At 39.0% G+C, this 20,556-nt stretch overlaps 1 protein-coding gene, 2 long non-coding RNA genes and 1 pseudogene across 9 annotated transcripts in view; 2 read left to right on the forward strand and 2 right to left on the reverse strand.

Annotated features, from left to right (window-relative positions):
* Positions 1-14,177, reverse strand: part of LOC124336056 — a 65,773-nt gene extending 51,596 nt beyond the window's left edge. For 2 of the 4 annotated variants that reach the window (XM_046789661.1, XM_046789662.1), the window contains exons 1-4: positions 12,435-14,175; positions 12,252-12,368; positions 12,106-12,189; positions 11,949-12,023 (exon numbers count right to left, since the gene is read on the reverse strand). In XM_046789661.1, coding sequence (XP_046645617.1) covers positions 11,949-12,023; positions 12,106-12,189; positions 12,252-12,368; positions 12,435-14,166 — 2,008 coding nt within the window. In that variant the 5' untranslated portion in view covers positions 14,167-14,175. Of the gene's footprint in view, positions 1-11,513; positions 11,619-11,675; positions 11,742-11,823; positions 11,887-11,948; positions 12,024-12,105; positions 12,190-12,251; positions 12,369-12,434 lie in introns of all 4 variants that reach the window. The other 2 variants (XM_046789660.1, XM_046789659.1) reach the window with 2 other exon arrangements.
* The window catches only part of LOC124336578, a 56,907-nt gene extending 37,001 nt beyond the window's left edge, over positions 1-19,906 (forward strand). For 2 of the 4 annotated variants that reach the window (XR_006917078.1, XR_006917081.1), the window contains 6 exons: positions 18,100-18,162; positions 18,228-18,333; positions 18,616-19,034; positions 19,095-19,264; positions 19,352-19,497; positions 19,589-19,906. This is a non-coding gene — a long non-coding RNA (uncharacterized LOC124336578). The remainder of the gene's footprint in view (positions 1-18,099; positions 18,163-18,227; positions 18,334-18,615; positions 19,035-19,094; positions 19,265-19,351; positions 19,498-19,588) is intronic. The other 2 variants (XR_006917079.1, XR_006917080.1) reach the window with 2 other exon arrangements.
* LOC124336582 lies at positions 11,743-12,064 on the forward strand. Its single transcript, XR_006917085.1, has 2 exons — positions 11,743-11,903; positions 11,964-12,064. It is a non-coding gene; the product is annotated as an uncharacterized LOC124336582 (long non-coding RNA).
* Positions 15,593-18,466, reverse strand: LOC124336146 (annotated as a pseudogene).
* Positions 19,907-20,556: the final 650 nt, after the last annotated feature.

Raw genomic sequence — 20,556 nt, forward strand, 5'->3', positions numbered from 1 at the left:
TATTTTTGCGCTGTTTCTTTTGAGACGACGTCCCCGCTGACCCGATTTTTTCTCATTATTCTCATTCACCCGCAATGTGAATTCTTCGGCATTTTCATTTATTTATGAGGAAAAAATATTTTAAAAAGGAAGAGAAAAAACTTGATTTGAAAATTCCCCGAATTTTATTAGAAACAAAAAAGTTAGGGACTGAGCTCATCTCCTGGAGGTTCGACCGGCCGTAAGAAATGTGAATGTGTATAGCCCCCTTCTTCTTCTTTTTTTTCTTCTCCCCTCTGTAATGTTATGTGTATATATGCACCTTATCTCCATGTAAATAGACAAGAGACCAGCAGAGCGGCAAATTTGACGGAAAAACAAAACAAAAAAAAAATTATTTGTTTAATATTTACGATGACATAGTCTCGGTATGCTTGGCGTGTCAAATGTGGCACGTGTACATATATACTGTGCTGAGCCGTTGTTGTTGTTGTTTTTTCGTTGTTGTTCTCAAGGGCCCGGCCGCTGGACAATCCCCATAGTGCTGGCTGCCATCTTGGTCCCGTTATCAAAAGAGGTCCTTATTCTAGCTGTAAAATAAGACGAACCATTTTCTTCTGGTTCTATTACAAAGATGCTGGTCGGACGTGATTTTGGTATCTGATTTTTCCCATCGACTGATTCGCCCATGCGGATGATTTGCAGTGATCGATCCTCGCTCAACAGGCTCCGGGCTGATTATACCATTGGAAAAAAAAAATACATGTTTGCATATCTTTATGGCCATTAGTCATCATCCGTGGGTGGAAAAACTGGATCTGTCGTCATCAACCAATGTGGGTTTTTTTTTCTTCTTCAATCACAAAAATTCTTGGAGATTTTAATTTCAGGTTAAGGTGTTAGTTCAGATCATATAAGGACAATTTGGACAAATAGCGGGACATTGGAACGAGGTTAACGTTTCAATAAGATGGTCATTTTATAATTCAAAGAAATCTGACTGATGGATTTATATCGACAACTTTAATTCGTTTTTTCGAAATGTCAATTTCGAAATTTTTTTTTTCGTCTTTTTTAATGAACCAGTCAGCAGCAAGGGCTGGTCTCTAATGAAACGAGATCTCTGTATAGACAACAACAGGTGGACAGTAGAAAAAAGAAAAGAAAAAGAGACGGACAGATCGACACAAACGGACCTCCCTTTTTCTACTACCTCATTTATTTACCTTTTTTTTGTTTGGTTTTCTTCCCCTCTTGCTTCAGTTTCATTGACAGGTGAATTATTTTTTGTTTTTAAAAATTTTTTTGGTCCGCTGCCAGGTAGAAATATCTCCCGTCCGTGTTGTTGTTGTTGTTGTTGTAGGCCGTCTAAAAGAAGAAAAAAACTTTGGGTTGTTTTGGGCGGATGTCCTAGTGTGTAGTAGACCCAAGGACGAGTTTAGCCTGACTAAACATAATGGTGGTAGTATAGTCGCCTTCCATCTCTTCACTCCTCTTTTAGTTCACGACTACTTGACCATTCCTTTCACGCCCGATGTCCGAACGAGGGACGAAAAAACGTTCTGTGCAAAGGGGGCGGAGTTCTAGTCGTTTGGAGAGAAGCTCAAAAGTCTGACCAGACCAAAAAGTTTTAAAAATAAAAATAAAAAATAAAATAAAAAAGCTCAGGAGCAAAAAGGGAGACTTTATGCAGCAACGACATATATGGGGAGAAAGCCTTGACTAGTATTATCGTGTGTGTCAGATAGCATCGTCGCGGGCTATAGGATTCTGGTTTTCTTCTTCTTCTTCTTCTTCTTGTTCATTTCTTCTTTCTCCCTCTCATTCGTTTTCGTTAGAGAGAGAGAGAGAGAGAGAGACTTTTGGAACGAGCCTTATACAGCCAACAGGTTGAAATGGTTTCACTATATGGAAATCTGGTAAAGAGGAAAGAAACTTTCCATTTTTTCTCTTTTCAACTTCTTCCCTTGGTTCGTGAGCTTCTACCGGCTCCTTTCACTCTCTCACAGCGCCCAGACACGGTGTACACATATATATCTATGTATTCTAGCCAGCGATTGTATTCTTTATATCCTCCATTTTGCTTGTAAAAAAGAAGAAGAAGAAGAAGAAAAAAAAAGGGAAAAGGTGAATAGAGAGGACGAGATGATAGAGCAGCAGCAGCCAGCCAGCAGCCAGGCAACAACAACAACGTGGGCGATTTCCCCTTGGAAAAGGCCAAACGGTTTGTGCTGCGCTGTAAAATCAAAAGAAAAAAGAAACGAAAAAGTGGCGGCCGGGAATTGGAGTCAACTGGTAGCGTTTCCGGCCGTAAAAGGGTCAAATTGGCTAATCGGAGCTTCGATAGTGACAGATCACGTTGGCGACGAACGCAAATCACCGGATGGTCGTTACCGCCGTCCCGATCCGGTCACCCCATCCGCCGGAATCAAACGTTTTGACTCGGCGCGGTTCTCCCAGCCGCCACCATTTGACTGCGCGACCACACGAGGTGGCGCCAGCTCGGCTCCAATTTTAGCGTATTACGTCAATTCCCCCAGACGTTCGTGAAAAACACAAATTGGAAAAAAAAAGGAAAACAACCAAACTCCTTTATATTTTATTTTTCGATTTGGGAGTTTTTTGATTCATTGGTGATTTGATTTACACAAATTTCCTTTCAATCTGTTTTGGTTTTCGAGTGAAATGATTCCGCGCCCGTTCGTCATCCGCGCAGATGGAATTTTAAAAAGCGCAAACAGGTTTGATACAAAACAGCAGCCAACAACAACAACAACAACTAATAAGCAAAAACGTCAGAAAAAATGAGGACAAGCAAATTGTAATATCTTCTTGAGTGGGTACAAGTTTTTCCCATCGAGCTTTATTTTCCGTTCAAAAAATAAGAGTGAAAAATCTCTTTTCTCTTTTGTTGTATTTTTCACTGTTGTTGGGTTGCCCACGGGTCACGACCTCTCTCTCCCTCCCCTCCTCCCGAATCGCTGAAAATGACGTGAGCCTTGACACAGACGCGGGCGGCTCTTGCACGAGCGTGTGTTACACATTTCTTCGTGTTTTCCTCTCTCTCTCTTCTCTTCTTTCTCGACTATAAATCGAGAATAATGTAATCAAGGGATTATATACGTGTCAGTTCCTTTCGCAAATGAAGACGACAATGGCCCGGCCACCCGAGGCGTTCAATTGCTCGTTTCAACTGCAACATGTGTGTGTGTGTGTGTAACCGAAAAGGAGCAACAACAAGTGAAAGTATCAGTTTCCCAAAAAAAGAATAAAAACCCCCCCACTGAATGAATATAATAACAATTTTTTCAAAGTGAGAATTTGGTTAACTCGAGTATAGATTGGGCGATCGGATGCCCATAGCGCGGACGACCCCCATCGTCATTTTCATGTCGAGACGCAACTTGTTGGCTCGTTTTATGGCCATCGTCTTCTCTGAGAGTTTCTTTGGTTGTTGTTGTTGATTTCCATTTGTGCCTTTTTGTGAGTTTCGTGATTGTGTTGTGTGCAGCATCCACCTCTTTTTTTGGCCATATCGGGGGCCAATACGTTTGGTGGGTCGTCTGTGATTTCGTTTTTTTTATTATTTCTCCTGGACTGCTGACTGGGAGGCGGCGGTGCCGTAGGTAGTCGTGTGTTGTACCACACACAAAATATCTGATGATTGCATCGTTTTCTTTTTTTTTTTTTTTTTTTTGTCTCGGGTGATGAAATCTCGACCGTTTCAGCAACGCGCACGTCAACCCCACGCACATAGACACACAACCGAAATCGGTTCGATGGCGGTCCAGGGTCCGGCTATGATTGCCTTATTTGACTCGAAACCGTTTTCGTTTCTTTCTTTCTTCTTCTTCATCATTCCGTTTCAAAAACAAATGGACCTTTTTCGCCATTTTCCCCAATTGGAAAACACACACAATACTAGCTGGACCCTGGCCGATCGTTTTCTCTCTCTCTTCTTCAAAATGAAAAACACGTTTTATCTTTTATTATTTATTCCCTTTTCCCTTATTAGGGCGGAGAGGGATAGTGAGGAGCAAAGTCCAGTCTTGTTAATTCCCCCCATGACTTTGATTTTCCGTTTGGTGGGGGTAGGAATGAAACAAATCAACTTCTGTGATGCTGGCTGGGAGAGGATATATATCGTTAGTTGTTTTGGTTTGCTGCTGCTCGTCCTTCAAGCAAACGTCCGCTTATAGATTTCGAAAAGGTAAAGAAGAAGAAGGTTTTATTGAAATGGGCAATCCTTGTATTGCCATCGGACCCTGGGTGACTCTGAACTGAGCATCTCATTTATCTCTGCGCTGTTTTGTCCCCACGTTTCTTCTTCTTCTCTTCCAGACTCCAATGGCGTAATAACCCGTGTGGGACGAATCCGTTGCGCATCGCATAGCCAAGAGATGAGGTGGATTTTTCCACCGTCCCGATATGGTTGGAAAAAGAACATTTTCCTAGACGTACGCAACACCTTTACCTTTATTGGATTATTGATTACGCTCTATGTGCCTATAGATGTTGAATTGAAAATTTCTTTTGAATTATTAACTTATTATTCATTGCGCTACGGTGCTGCGCCAGTGTGCTGTAACTGTGTATGGGGAAGAAGAGGCTGCTGCTGCCATCACTCACGTGAATCTCGGCGGGATACAACTCTCGGCAACGCGTTAACACCGTTCATCGCCAGCACGTTCGTCAAATTTTTCATTCAATTTTCGAATACAATTTTGAAAATAATTGAGAAAATGGCGCAAAAAGAAGAAGAAAAAGAAGAAAAAGATATATCGTGCGCGGATGTTTAATGGCCCGCAAACAGCTGACTCGCGGTTTTGAGGTTTACCCGTGACGAGGTGTGTGCACTTGGCATGTTGGCCTGTGTATGTATGTAGGACGGCTGGAAGAATCTTCTCTCTCTTTCTCTCTTTTTCGGCTAATTTTTTGAGTCAAATTTATTCCGACAATGTTATAACACTCGGCCAGATGCTCAAAGTGAAGGGCGGGATTGTGCATGTGTCTATACATACCAAGTCGGTCGGTTATTCCATAAACCACGAATGAGACGAAGAAGAAAAACAATAATAATAATAATAACTAAACAACAACTCATGCTGCTCAGCTGATTCTTCTTTCTTCTTCTACTTTTGTTTTATTTCTTGTGCTCATCCTCGTTGGGATGTTGTTCCAGCACGCACGACCGCCCGCCAAATGTTTCTCTCTCTCATCTCTCTTATTCCACGATCAAATTGTTTATTCAATTTTTCTGTTTGTTTTCCAATTTCTGGAGAAAAAGAAAAGATATAAGAAAAGAAAAATCAATATAATAGAAATCGGTAGGTATTATAATCATAACCGGCAGGCGACACACATCCGGTCGTGATATTCGGCTGCCATTATAAGTCAATAAGGAAATCGTCAACAAATCCGGCGTTGCGTAACAGATATAAATAATAACATTAGTGTACCTAGCAGCTCCGAGGACGACCGAGGAGCTTTATGGTATTGTCCCCTTTCATTTGATTTTTATGAGCGCCGAATAAAGAAATGATAAGCCAACAATGATTGCTTTTCCGAATCAAACATTTCCCTTTAAACAAAAAAATTGTTTTATGACTTTATAAATAGAATCGTTCGTTATTAAAAATCCCATCGATAAAAGATGAAAACAATTTATACGCTAATATTCCTTTGCAACTGTGTTTAGCCTACTTAGTATTTCTCTTTTATTATTTTTTTGTTCCTATATTTTGTTCGTGAATGGCTGGAACTTTCTCCCGGGAAAAGAATTCCGTCGAAACAAATTCCGGTTTCTGAATTTTTTTCCCGAACATCTTCACGATATTCCTCTCTCTCTCTCTTTCTTTTTTCTAGGTTTTCATCTGTCACGAATTGTTGTCATTTCTGGCGTGAAATCTCTTTCTTTTCTAGCAGACGGAAAATAACAAGGTGATTGGCATCGAGCTGATTCCCGGGCCGCGGGAATAGCTACAGCAGAAGAAGAAAGGGGCTTTCGCGTGACACCAAAGTGCCGACCGAAGAAACAACAACCTGGCGACCCGAAAAGAGGCAAGTTAAGAAAAATGAAATCGAGTACATCCAGATGAATGGCCAGCAGAGCAGGCCAGCGACCGATGTTATAACGGGCGGCTATCTAGCTCTGCATGCGCCTCGAGTTTATACCAACAAGGGAGAGTGCAAGGAGGCCGGTTATGGTCACATCTTAGTCTATACAGGTATTATTATTGCAAGTCCAACTGGACAACTTTCTCGCACGACCCAGACGATCTGCCGGACTGGCGAAATGGAGAGAGAAAACAAAAGCTATAGCCGAGAAGAAGAAGAAGAAGAAGAAGCCAACAGTCTCCGAAATGTGTAATTTTTCTTGACATTTCTTCGCCAATTTGGGAGGGAAAGTTTTTTCTCCGTGCCGCCGCCGCCGCCGTCGGATCGGCCAGCATCTAATCTAATGATAAGAACGTGCAAACAATTCTCTCTCTCTTCACTTATTTGTGCTTCTTCTGTTCTCTAACTATGGCTAATTCCCATTCATCTCGAATTTTAGGCGTGCTGGTGTTGCAGCAGCATCCATCCTACCCACACAAGGGGGGAAAACAAGAGAACCATCAATTGAATTGCCATATTCCGAGATGAGCGCGCGCCGTGAACCTTATTCAGCATCGTTCCAGGTGAAAAGCAACGAGCCGTTCAGCAACGATACACACGTTCCGCCACGGGTTTTTATATAATATCAAGTACCTGCATATCTTTTTTGTTTCTTTTCTTTTTAGACTCCACTCTCTAAAATTCTGATTGTAGTGCGAAAGTTATACGATATAAATGTATAACATTGTCTTGTGTGCTGTGTGTGCTGTTGTTGGACTCTACTGCGAGCTATATTATGTCCTATAGCAACAGCTGTGTTTGTGCAGTTTGCACGACCGGCACGCTCACTCCCAAGGTCGATAGGTACTTCTTCTTCTTCTATTCATTCTGAAGAAGAAGAAGAAGAAAAAAGTGTAGTACTCTTTTTTTTTTCTTCATTTGTAATTTAATGGTTTACTTATTCAAACAGCCTGGCGTCTATCTCGAATGTTTCCTTTTTTTCCTTTTTGCTATGGGAGCCCTGGAGAACGAAGCGGGAGCTCTAGCGCGTGTATATTTTTTGATAGCGTTTTAATCTAATTTATAACCCAAACAGCATCTTTATCTGTCTGTGGTGCTTTTGCATTATGCTAATGTAGGACGAGGCCGGCTCTAATATTATTGTGTACATATAGATGAGGGTCTCTCCAGCTTCTTTTTTCTTTCGTTGCGCGCAAAACGAACAAAAAAAAAAAAAGCCCAGGGTTTTTTTATTTTATTTTATCGGAGGACGCCCGACCGGCCTTATAAGGCGAAAAATACAAAAATACCTTCCATCACTGAACCCTTCCCGAAAAGATTTTTTTGTATTTTTCATTTTTTTTGTAAAAGAGTGTCCAGCCCTGTATGACGTCATTCGATTCGGCCAAAAAAACAAAACAAAAAGGCGACGGTTGGATTCTTCCAATGTGTTCACACAAGACACGAACAGCCAAACTATTGAAATGTGTGAGAGGAAAAGACGCCCGAGGCCGACTGTGAGTCTTTTTGGGGATTTTTTTCGTGTACATATAATAAGCCGCGTGTGTGTGATATTTCGTGGTCAACTCCCTCCTCATTTTTTTTCGGTTTAAGTCGAGAGTTGTTGCTACTCTATACTCCGCTTTAGGCTCGTTCGTAAAGAAGAAAGTCGTAAATAATACACGCCCATGATTTCCTTTTAGTTTATTTTTTTTTTAGGTTTTCTTATAAAATAACCTGAGCAGGTGAATCACCTGGAATCAATTGTATATAGCCCCAGCTGACGGTCGCCACAGACTTTGATATTTCGATACCACCGCGCGCTGTGCATTTCTACTTGTTTTCATTTCTCCGATAATAAATAAATAAAGAAATGGATCAATTACCTTGGGGCTACGACCTCTTCGACGCCTTGATATTCTTCCACACTCGTTTCCTCTCGCAACGCCGCAAAACGCTCAATCCCGACGCTTCCCGATTTCCCATTGCATAATAAAATAAGACAAACCAGAAAGAAAAAAAGGTAAATCGTATCAAGGTCGATCGTGTGTGGCTTTTCAGTCGATGCTAATCGGACCTGTCGCCCAATGTAATAACGACGCCACTAAAGACTGCGCCCATCACACAGCAAGCGATTCGCCTCTAGCGGACGACCGATTGGAATTTTCTTTTTTCCCATTTGACGACTGCGTGATGCATCCCTACGGGCTGATTGACTACAATCTGATGCCTGTCCTGTCACATTAGATTTTACGATTGTGCTGGCGCATTTTGTTATAGAAGAGACGTGACGACTGCGAATCCAACGAACGCACCGGTTATTCTCGTCTGCCTTTTTTGTTGTTGTTTTGTTTTCTTGTCCAGCTGCCAATCCTTCGTTTCGCAAATGAACCACGTTCCACCAAGTATAAACGGGCCGCGCCCTATCCGACGTCATCGCGGCAATTCCTTCTTCCTGGTATAATCAAGGAGATGTCGTGAACTTGAAAGAAATGTTGGAAAAAAAGAAAAATTAAGGTTGTACCCTCCCAGGGAGTTATCCGATGGATTATTATCATATCCGCAAACAACGAGTCCATTAAAATGCATCCGAATGAGCCGCCGACGATGGTTTGGATACTATACACTCCTCCCGGTATAAGTGCCAAATGCCCTTTGCGTTCATCGGAAATAAAAGCATTTCAACAATGTTTATGGCAGTCGTCTTTTGCGCGATTCCCACGCTATGACCATATATCTCTCCTTTTACGAGTTATGAAAGCAAATATATAAGTTATTACAAAGGTATGCTAGTGAAATAATGAGCCTTTTTATCGTTTCCTGTTTTGATAGTCAATTTTATTGGCCCGATTTTTTCTACTTCTTACAATCTTCATAGTAGTTTAATTAATGATTGCAGAATTTTAGAATTTAACTGAGAAATGTGAAAATTGAAAATGAGAGATTCTCTAAGTATCTTGTACAGCCATCTTGAGGCAGTTCAGAAAGCTCTTGTAATAGATGTCAACTATCAAAAGAGGGTGGCCTTGTTGAGCATGAGAGGGCGTTTTATTATGTATTTATAATCGCGGCGCGACGGTCAAAACTGTCCTTGACAGTTGAGAGTTGAGACAGCAATCAGACTTTCTTTGTATAATATAACTGGATACTAACCAGTCACACTAATCATCATCAGGCTGGCGGAAATATTGTCTGTTTTTGACGATTTGAAGGTGGCGCTGAAATACTAAATTTTATCAACCGGCAGGTGGCGATCGGGCGATTGCTAGGTGAGTGAGTCCCAGTGTCACATCTCGCTCACATTGTTTAAATCAAAATTGCTGGAGCCTGGAGGTCAATAAAGATGTCACAATTCACATTGGCAAATGGCAATCAAAAGAGAAAGAAAAGAAAAAGTTTTGTATCCATTATAAATTTGGCATCGCCGCTTCCCGGTTCTCACAATGTTCGTCTGCAGTGCAAAATCAAAACTGAAACTCGTAAATTCTTGTTTGTGTTTTTTTTGTACTAATCTACTAAAACCTAATAGAATTTAAAATGAAAAAGTTTAAAAGAAATGAAAAAACTTTCAACTACTTAATTAGTTTACTTAAGTTGTTAATAATTTTCACGTTGTTTAGTGCTTGGGTTAGGATTTGGGAACTAGTTAGGTCACAGACTTACAAGTCTGGGTAGCCAACTCAGTTCAGAGTGTTGTGTTTAAGTGCGAACCATTTTATTTTATTATATATTATAGTGAGATGGAGATTGTAGAGATTGACGTCGACGTAATCAGAGGAAGTTATCCTGGCAACCTGAGCCAACACCACCGACATCAAAGACTCAAAGTAAAGACAGCAGGTAAGAACTTTTTGTACCTGTCGCGAATTGAAATTTTAATTGCGAATTGCCGACTGATCTCGTGCCCCAATTTGCATTAGCAATCGCTTCATTAAATTGAAGTGTTGAAGTTGGTCTTACTCTTATTACCTTTTTTTTAACGGCCGTTTCTTTTTCGTCTTTTTCACACCGTGCGAATAGATGACGCGTCTGTCCATTTCATGCCGCGGGTGAAATTCATATTTTGCCAATTAAAACGGGGGGAAAAAAACGAAGATTAACGAGATGCGTAGACAATCTAAGCGTTTCATTTTCATGTTGATTTGATTAAATTTCGAGCTGCGATAGGAAAACAAATTGAAAAACATTTTAATTTTTTGGAGGAAAATCTGGCAATCAAAATAAGTTTTTCACGTCCTCCGCCCTTTATTTTTAGAGATAGAGTGATAGACACGCGAAGGTTTTTGAAGAGTCCAAAACCGAGTCCAAAACTTCAATTTGAATTCATCATTTAAAAAATTATTTGAAAATTCTAAACCGTAAATGAATTAGAGGCAAACGAATTTTCTCCCATTTCAAGGTCTCCCGCATTTTGTAAATTTGACAATCAATATTGGTTTTTGTTTGTAACGTCTACAATTTTACAAATAGAAACAAGTTGAAACTTGGTTTGTTTATTCAGGAATTTAATTGCATACACGGTTAAGTTTTCGTAAAGAAATTCTTACCCCTAAATGAATTAGAATTGAATGAATTTTCTTCCCTTTCCCATTAAAATACCCATCCCCAAAATTTCGTGTCGACGTTAAACAAAATGTTCGGGTCGAAAATGTTTCGTGACGCCGACCTCAAAGGGACGCGACAATTTCCTCCTCCAACATGAAACCCGTGAAATGGGTGAAGTGGCGACTGTCGTCATACAAATACGAAGATGAATTATCAGAATAATTAATCGTCACCCAGAGTCGATCGCCTGTTTTCAAATTCAGCGTCGACTGGAGGGTCAAAGGACTATATTGATTGACGGGGCCTTTATTCTCTGCAACATAACTCCTCCCGATTAGATTCCCGTTCAAATAAAGATAAGAAGATAAGAAGCATTCAGAAGATGAAGATGAAATACGCCCCAGTCCCGCGAAAGAGACAAAATAAATTCCCGGTCGCGGTGCCGTGAATATTCCGGATGATATATCCATGGCGTTTCCCTCGTTCACTCGGGCCAAATCGAACAGAATCGGAGTTGATGTTTTGTTAAATGAGTCATTTCTCTGGGCGTAGAAATGGACGGGCGCTGATTTGATGTCGGCGTATCCGATCCATTTCTGTTTGTCTGTAAACAAAAAAAATTAAGATACATTTAAATAAAAAAATTTAATAACAAGTAAAAGTAAAATAAATCCTACCATTTTGATTAGGATGAAAGTCACAGTAAATCATTTCGATCTTCTTCGATCCTTTGACAGAAAAAAACCCGCTCAGTTTGTGTCCCGTTCGTTGTAGATCCGCACATGACGTTGGCATATGACCAATGTCAACTAATTCACTCGTTCTAGCTTTAAAAATTAAATTCAGATTCTTTAAATCGTGTATCTTATAAAACATTCATTTAATACTCTTACCATTTAATTTGGTCGTCAAATCCGCAACGGCAGACTTTGTGTTGTTCAATTCCGTCCTCGTTGATGCCAAATTTGTTTTTGTAGTTTCCAAATCATTTGAGGTTGCTGAACCATTTCATTCGATTTAACCAATTTCACATATTTCATAAAAGTTAGTTGTACCTCTCAGATCTCTTTGAAGTTTTTCTTCAGCGGCTTTTAAGTCTTGACGTAATTGAACTGAATTCCCTACACAATCAAAGAAAACAAAATTTGATTAATAAAATTTTTTTTAATTTTTTTAATTTCGCTTAATATTCGTAAGATTTACTTTTGAGTTCAGTTGATATATTCCCGGACGTGATTTTCGTTTCTGCCAATTCTTTATCGGACGCTAAATTTATTAAAAAGGTTTTTGCATTCAGATTTAATCTCATTTTAAAATTAAAAAATTACCGTTTAATTTTGCAGATAAATCATCGACGGTTATGAGAAAATCTGCTCTCGTTTTCACCAACTCTTGCTTAGCCTCTGCTCATAATAAAAACCGAAAATTTTTTAACAATTTTTTTTTTTAAATTAAACTTTAATTTCCAGTAAAATAATAAAATACCATTTAACTTTATAGAAAGAATATTGATATAAGCCTTCGTTTCCTCCAAGTCGATTTCGGTTTTCCCCAACTGTTGTTTAGTCCCTGTTCAATCACAACATTTTATAAAATTAATTTTTTGTCAATTCTTAAATAATTAAAAATACCTTCTAATTTACTAGCTAACTCAATACGCGTATTAGATAAATCACTCTTCGCATTACTCAATTCGGTATTCGTTATAAGCAAATTATTCACAGTTGCTCTTAACAGCTCAGTGGTGGCTGCAAATGCAATTTCAGTTATTTGTTAATAAATTAATAGAATATTTTGTCATTCTTTTTTCAAACCTTTGAGTTCGTCCTTTAAATTGTTCCATTCGTCAGTGACGGTTAATTCTGCGTGTTCTAAAAATTTTATTGGCGCCGACAGTTCGGCGGTCGTGTAACGGACACGAACGTTGCGATCTTGAAACGATTGAGAGTCGCGGAATTTGGCCAAATTGATTCTGCTCAATTGCATCGGTTTGGGCACAAAATTTTCTCCGTCCCATTGGACATGATTTCTACTTTCTTGCAATAATTTTGCGATTTCTTCTTTTGAAATTTCGACTCGCCGAGAACCATCGGAATCGTTTGCCATTTTCCTTGAAATGACTGAACTGATTCTATCCACGTCAGCCCAACTGCTTAAGTCGAAATTGTGATGGATTCTTTCTTTATTCTCTAAATTTCTGTTATATTCATCAGAATTGGTCTTGGCGTGTTCACTCTTTTCGTTTTCTTTTTTGGCATTGTGCGTGTTGTTTTTTTCCACTCCGACTTTAACGCCAAATTTTATGCCCCACCCACCGCCACTGACTTCCGTTTTGTCTTTGTTGGTATTAGATTCGTCATCGCGAGTTTGATTGCGGCTGGATTGTTCTTGATCCGTTGCTTGTGATCTTCTTATTTCCTTTTCATTCGCATCTTTCGATTCATTTTCGCGACGAATTTGTTCCTCTCCTATACTTTCCTCCTCTTTATTGCTCGAAGAAAATTTGTCTATTAATACCGACTGTTTCTCCGCTTCCTGAAACATATCCGCCAATTTCGTTTGAGTTTCCGTGTCCAGTTTCTTGATGATTTCGTTTAAACTTTTCGTCGTTTTATCTGGCCGGTAATTGTCCTCATTCCAGAAAACCGAGTCCCACATCTTGTCGCTTTGATCTTTGATGGTCGTCCTGGACGTGACCAGCAAATCCTTTAAAATATTTAAAATTTGAGATTCCGTGTCAGGAGATCCGACCTCAGAGTCGTCAAATGTATCCATTCGAATGTTGGTGGCCGTTTCCGTCAACATTTTTTTCTCGTCGTTGGCTGTCAGAAAAATTTCTTTTTTGTTTTTAAATTTTTGTAAAAGAGTCGAGACCATTTGACCGGAAGTGACGCTGTCAATGCTGATGGTCGTCTGTTTGGTTTGCGACGTCTGCGATGACAAACTGTACAGGAGTTTGAAATGGTCAAATTGTTCGGGGTCGGATCGCATTTCACTGGCAAGTTCGTCACAGATTTTCTGTTCAAAACACGACAGAGAAAGTCTCAGAGTTTTGCTCTTGTCATAATTCGTCCAAACTGGCGATAGCGAATAATCTGTTGTGGGTGTGTTACTGGTGAGAATGACTTTTTCCAAGGGAATGACTCTCACTTTATTGGATTTTATTTCATGGCCGATGATTTCATTCAAATGTTTGACAACTTCATTTTGGATTTTGTCATTCCACATTTCCACACGGAATCTCATCTCTGATTGTTTCGTCACCCTGTTCAATCTACTAACGGCACTTTTGTTGTCCAGCAGCGCAATGGGGGAGTAGAAATATTTTTTCTCACCGGCTGTCGTCGTTGCCTTGTGATTATTGGCGTGTTCGTAAATTTCAACGAGAAAGTTGCCGTACTCCATGGAACTTAACGTATCAGGTGAAATTTGCAGTTTCGCCCAAGAAGAACCACCGGGGTTGTCTGATTGGCAGTTACAGCAAATGACCGAAAGAAATAAAACGGTGAAAATGTACCTTACTGTCGATTTTGTAGCCATTTCCATATCCAAGAATGAAAAAAGGATTAATTTATAGATGAGGATGGGGAACAGTATTCGTTTGATCACACTTTGACGTACGTTTCAAACTGAGTGGGAATTCACGAATTACTGCGTATTCATATACAGAAAAATTATGCAGATTCATTTGACTGGGTTTTTTTATGCAGTTTCGGCAGCAGTGCGTGTACAAGTGTGTCGGGATCCCATTATTTATATAAAAACTTGCTGCGGGTGGGGGGGGGGTGGAAAAGGAATGACAGTATGGTATGGGTAGGCTCCCTTCTTTTATAAATATCTTTTATAAATAAAGCACTATAGTGCCGCTTCAACTCAAGGTTGGGCTGGTCATCTCAGCGACTCAGCTCGCATGTTCGCGCAGCATGTTCAGCTTAAGCACGACCTTCTTCAACCCTTAAATTATTTTTACAATTTATTTATTTATTATTCGTTTGCGCGATCCAGACGGATCCAGCATATTGAATGGAAGACTAGAGGCAAATGTAATTTAATATTAATGACGAAGTAATACGAGTAACATTTCGGGTGCATCAAAAAATCCGTTTTCTAGCTACTTTTAATTAGTTTGTTGCTCAAATCCGCTAAATACAAACGTCGCATATTCCAAATCGTATGGTCTGATAATTCTATGTAGCTCGTTTTGTTTTAAAAGATAGCCGAATACTGTATTCCTAGAAATGATATAGTTGCACTACGAATGATGCTCAACATGAACTGCTCTGTGGATTTTTTATTTATTTATTTATTTTTTTTTTTGGGGGGGGGGGGGGGGGGTGTCTCACTCAGTTTATTTTTCTCTGTAAATTTTTCTCTTTTTTTGGATTGGATTTCATCAAAGTGGCATCAGGTAAGAACATCTTGTACCTACGCGAATTTTAATTTGGATTGCGAATTATCGACTGATCACGTGCCCTAATTCGCATTAGCAATCGTTTAATTAGCTAATACGACTCGATTAAATTAAAATTGAAATTGATGGTCTTTCATTTTGAAACGGCCGTTGCTTTTTCGTCATTTTCACACCGAGCGAATAGATGGCGTGTCTGTCCATTTAATGCGGGTGCGGCGGGTGAAATTCAAATTTAAATCGAAAAGTGAAACGCAGTTAAACGAGATGCGTAGGGAATCAAACCGTTTCGCTATCGTGTTGATTTGATTTCATTTCCAGCTACGATTGGAAAACAAATTGAGAAATTATGATTTTTTGAGGTTAATGTAAAAATCAAAAGGAGTTTTTCACGACCCCCGCCATTTATTTTTACAGATAGGCAGCCAGGTGTAGCTCTAATGCGCGTATAACCATGAAAAGATTTTTGCCAAACCGTAAATGAATTAGAGGCGAATAAATTTTCTCCCATTTCAGGTCTCCCGCATTTAGTAAGTCTGGCAATCAAAATTGTTTGTTTTGCTGGTTTTGTGTACATGTTTGTAGATATAAACTTCAAACTTGGTGTGTGTATTCAGTAAGTCTAGTTGCATACATTGGCAAATTTTCGTAACGAAACTCACCCCTTAATGAATTGAAATCGATTGAATTTTCTTCCCTTCCCCTTAAAATTCCCTTCCCCAAATGTTGGTGTCGACGTTCATTTTACGCATTTTAGTTCGTTTCTCCAATTATTTTTCTGATGTTGAACCTCAAAGAGACGCCACAATTTCCTCCTCCAACATGAAACCCGTGAAATGGGTAAAGTGTTGACTGGTGTCATACAAATACGAGGATGAACCATAATAATTAATCTCCACCCAGACTTGATCGTCTTTTTTCAAGTTCAGCGTCGACTGGAGAGTCAAATGACTATATTGATTGACGGGGCCGTTATGCTCGTTAACATTACTCGACCCGATTAGATTTCCGTTCAAATAAAGCTTAGAAAAAAAACCAACAGAAGATGAACGTTCAAGACGCGCCACTCCCGCGAAAGAGACAAAATAAATTCCCGGTCGCGGTACCGTGAATTTCCCCGATGTTAAATTCATGGCGTTTCCCTCGTTCACGACCGCAAACGTAAACGGAATTGGAGTTCTAGTTGTGTTAAAACTAGAATTTCTCTGGACGTAGAAATGGACGGGTGCCGATTTGACGTCGGCGTATCCGATCCATTTTTGCTTGTCTGTAAACAAAACCAATTAGAAAAACAATGACAAATTAAAGAGAAACACGTCGTACCATTGTTATTGGCATTAAAGTTGCAGTAAATCATTTCCATCTTCTTTGCTCCTTTAACAGAAAAAAATCCATTGACTTTTTGTCCCATTCTCTGTAAATCTTCACATGAGGTTGGCATTCTACCGATGTCAATGAATTCACTCGTTCGGGCTGTTAAAAACAATTTGATTAACAATTTACTTAATTTAATTTACAATTTAATTCATTTTTTATTGGAAAAAAAGCTTAAATTCAAAATAATGTCATTTTACCGTTTAATTTTCTCGCCAGATCATCGACGGTGGATTTCGTTTGACTCAATTCGATCCTAGTTGAGGTCAATAATGTTTTGGTGGCATCCAATTCTTTTTGGGAAATTTCAAACTTCTGTTGTACCACTGTAAAATTCGTTTTAGACTTAAGTCGTAATTCGATTTCATATTATTGATTTACAAATTATTTTAGTTAATTGATTAAAATAACACTAAACTTAATTTTGGTTATCACACAAAAGTCCGGCTGCTGAATGTTAAAAAACTAGCGCAAGAAAAAGGAAGAATCTGTTTCACAATAATTTGAAATTACCTGCTAGATTTTCTTCAGTGACTTTTATTTTATCTGAAAACATCTGTGAAATTGCTGCAAATTCCTTTTTAGTTTCTGAAATTCACCAAAATATTTTGTTTTTAATTCTCTTTAAATCTGTAAAACCTTTCAGTTACAAAAATTAATATGCAGTTTCAACTTCTACAGCTTAATAAATACGTTTTTCTAAATATTACCTTCCCTAATGGCGATTAGCTCTTTCGCAAATTTAGCTTCGAAATTTGCCATTGTTTCTAAAAATATTTAATGTAAATTTTTTATGTTAGAGCCATTTCATTCGCGAATAGAATTGTGATAATGAATCAGAATGAATTGATTGAAGTACCTTTGTCTTGTGCTGGCAATTTATTTTCTTTAGATATTCCAACCCCATTATTGACACAATCATCTAGAAATGAAAAAAGTCAAGTAAATTTTGTTTTTTTTTAATCCAGTTTTTAAAAAATCAGCGCACCGTCGTTCAGTTTAGGATTAAATTCAAGTTGCAAATGTTCAAATTGTTTAGGGAAATTTTGCATTTGAGTCTTCACTCGACCGCAATCTTCCCGTGTCGGGCAGATCAAGGTGAACCTTCGTGACGGCTGATTGTCATACGGGAGCCACTCATTAGTCAGTGAGAAATCAGCAGATTGCACTTTGCTGGTCAGTCTGACACTGTCGAAAGGAAAGATTTTCACTTGACTGGGCTCGATCTGTTGACTGAGGAGCTGGGAAAGGTGTTTGGTTACATTTGCTCTGACTTCTTGATTCCAAATTGCAAAACTGACACTGAGAGATGGTGTGTTGTGAATAGAAGCGACATTCTTGTGATTTAGCAGAGCCATCGGCGAGTAGAAATAGATTTTCTTGCTGTTTTTAATTGTTTCACTGTCGTAAATATTGACACAAACAGACTCGAATTGCACGGAGGAAATTTGAATCGGCGGTTTATCCTCGCGAGGATCAGGCGAGGCGGGATCGGTTAAAGGATCGGACAATTCCGAAGAAGGCAAACTTATTGTCAAACAAAGAATCGACGCAACTATCAGTTTCCATGACAAGCAAATTCCCATCTGTAAATGAGATTTACGAAATAACATGACAATTTATTTTATTTTACAACAATAATGATTTTTTTAATAATTGAATTTATTTTTGTTCAATTTTTACTACCTTTGAAACAGAACTCCGATCTCTCGATGTGCTTCGATGAAGAACAGCTGAAGATGTGACGGTATGAACTGAAGGTAAAATGTAACACAAGATTTCTGATGCGACAGTCTTAACCGAAACGTTTTGTTTTTTAGCAAAGTCTCAACGGTCTCATCATGGCCATTCGCCAGCGCCTGAGGAAATTGAAGCCTACCTATCCACTGGATGATCACATTCCATCTAAAAAAGGACTGCATTGCCACAAGGTAAACGTTCTACGATAACCTTGCAAACAACGTAAAACCACAAACAAAATAGTCGGGCCGTAAAAATATTTTATTCGCACGAATCAACAACCGACACAAGTTAAGTTGAGGAATTATACATTGAAGAACACGTAATAAGGACAAGTTAATCCGTAAGTACAGCAGAGAATTTTAAAATCAATTTATATTATTTTTTAAAAATAAGTTAGGTTAGACTATTGCAGCAAATATTTGCAGCTACAAAAAAATTCACTGAAATTTCTTCAATTATCTGGTTATTAGAAATTGGTGTAGCTGATTGGTGACGTCCGAGGCAGATCCGGTAACGGAATTATTATTATGCAGACGGCATTCAACTTACATGGCCACCTTCTAATGCCGACTGGCCAGCTGGTTCCAAGTGAAGAATAATATTGTCTATGTCTGACTTTATTTCGTTGTGTTGGCAAACGGCTCAAATATTCGGATCAAAGATAGGGAAACCGCCAAACCGGGAACAAATTTACACAGAATTTACACAATTGCTTCGGTGTTGGAAGTGATTAGAGCAGCGTCGCCACAAGTATTGTATTGCCGACAAGTAAAACACGACCAAGATCACATCTGCTGAACGATTTGGCCCAGTAGTGGCTGAATTTTTATTCAGACGGGCGAGTTCCAGTCTAGTGACATTAATTGGATCGAACAATACGCATTATAAGGTGACTTAAAAGTATAATATCCTTATTCTTCCAGTGTCCTTATCTGTCAATTATTTTAAGTGCTATCAGAGTTATGCTACGTCAAATTACTTTGACACAGTCGAGAGACACAGTCAAGAGAGTACACAGTCGAGAAGACCAACTTAAAAATCCTGAAGGGAGATTGCTGAAATTGAAGATTAAATTATATTGATCACATCCTACTTCAATCACAGCCCCAGTCGTTTAAGGTATAAACCGTTTTATTTGACAACTTTTTTAAATTTTATTAATGAGCTTCAAATTCTTTTGCCTCAAATGTGATTATGAACGCGAAGACATCTTAGGATTCCGATAAATTCCCAAAGATTCATCTGGATAGGACCATAGCAGGTCGCACATGGGGCCCTATTTAACGCCAAACGATGTCACAATGGACACGGTACATCGTCCAGAACTCCAAAAGAATTGGATGAACAAAAAGGTGCACAGCATACAAACGCTGGATTGGTTAATGTTTAATTTCTTACAATAATTGTTTAACAATTTTGCTAACAATCTAAACATTTTTCTAGCTGATTTCAAACTGCATGGACGCGCACAAGTTAGGCCACAGCTTTACAGACGGTGAGGATGTCAATTCAGTATATAGTGTTGCATAAAAGTTTCATCTTTAAAAAATTGTTTGAATGGCTGTAGTAAGCATTTGGCCAAAAAAGTCCGTCTACGCAAAGTTTTCCATCAGTCCTTGATTCCGCCATTGATTTCTTGATTGTCGATTTTGACAGCAGTGACATGTCGAATAGCAGCCCAAAGATGAGTCAGAAGATACTGCCGATGCACCGCAGCAACCAACGGCGATTGAACTCGAAGGACGAAAGAAGGCGGACAAGGAAGAGAAGTGTGAATTTTGTTTTCTTTCAGTTAAGATCGATATTGATTTCCTTAAGAAAGATTGATGCCAAAAGCAGGATTGATCCAATGCGCCGAAAGAACATCCGCCGTTCCTGTCAAGTGTCAACCGCTGCTCGCTGATCGGATGAGTTTGCAGCTAATAATTGTACTTCAACTTAAAGACTTTGCCAAGACGTTCTCGCTTTTTGATCCACATTGAGCTTTGTGGAATAAATATTAAAAAGATTGAGGACAAAATGAACTTGCGATGGCATTCTCTGACGTAACTATAAAACATTCGATTTTAAATTGCGAGGTGAGTCCCAGTGTCACATCTCACAGTTTTGTAATCGACAATAAAAATTGCTGGAGGTCGATAAAAATGTCACATTGGCTCACAAAAAATAAGAAAAACAAACAAACAGAAACAGATGACTGGTTTTTGTTTTCCCTGTTTTCCGTTTTGTTTCCATTATAAATTTGGCATCGCCTCTTCCTGGTTGGTTCTCACAAATGTTCGTCTGCAGTGCAAAATCAAAACTTTAAAACTCGTGTAATCGTGTTGGTACTTGAATTAGGAAACAGTTAGGCCATGCAGACTTAAAGTCTGGGTAGTCAACTCAATTCAAAGTGTTGTGTTTAAGTGCGA

The sequence above is a fragment of the Daphnia pulicaria genome, chromosome 4 (genome assembly GCF_021234035.1).
Source record: "Daphnia pulicaria isolate SC F1-1A chromosome 4, SC_F0-13Bv2, whole genome shotgun sequence".
Taxonomy (NCBI): domain Eukaryota; kingdom Metazoa; phylum Arthropoda; class Branchiopoda; order Diplostraca; family Daphniidae; genus Daphnia; species Daphnia pulicaria.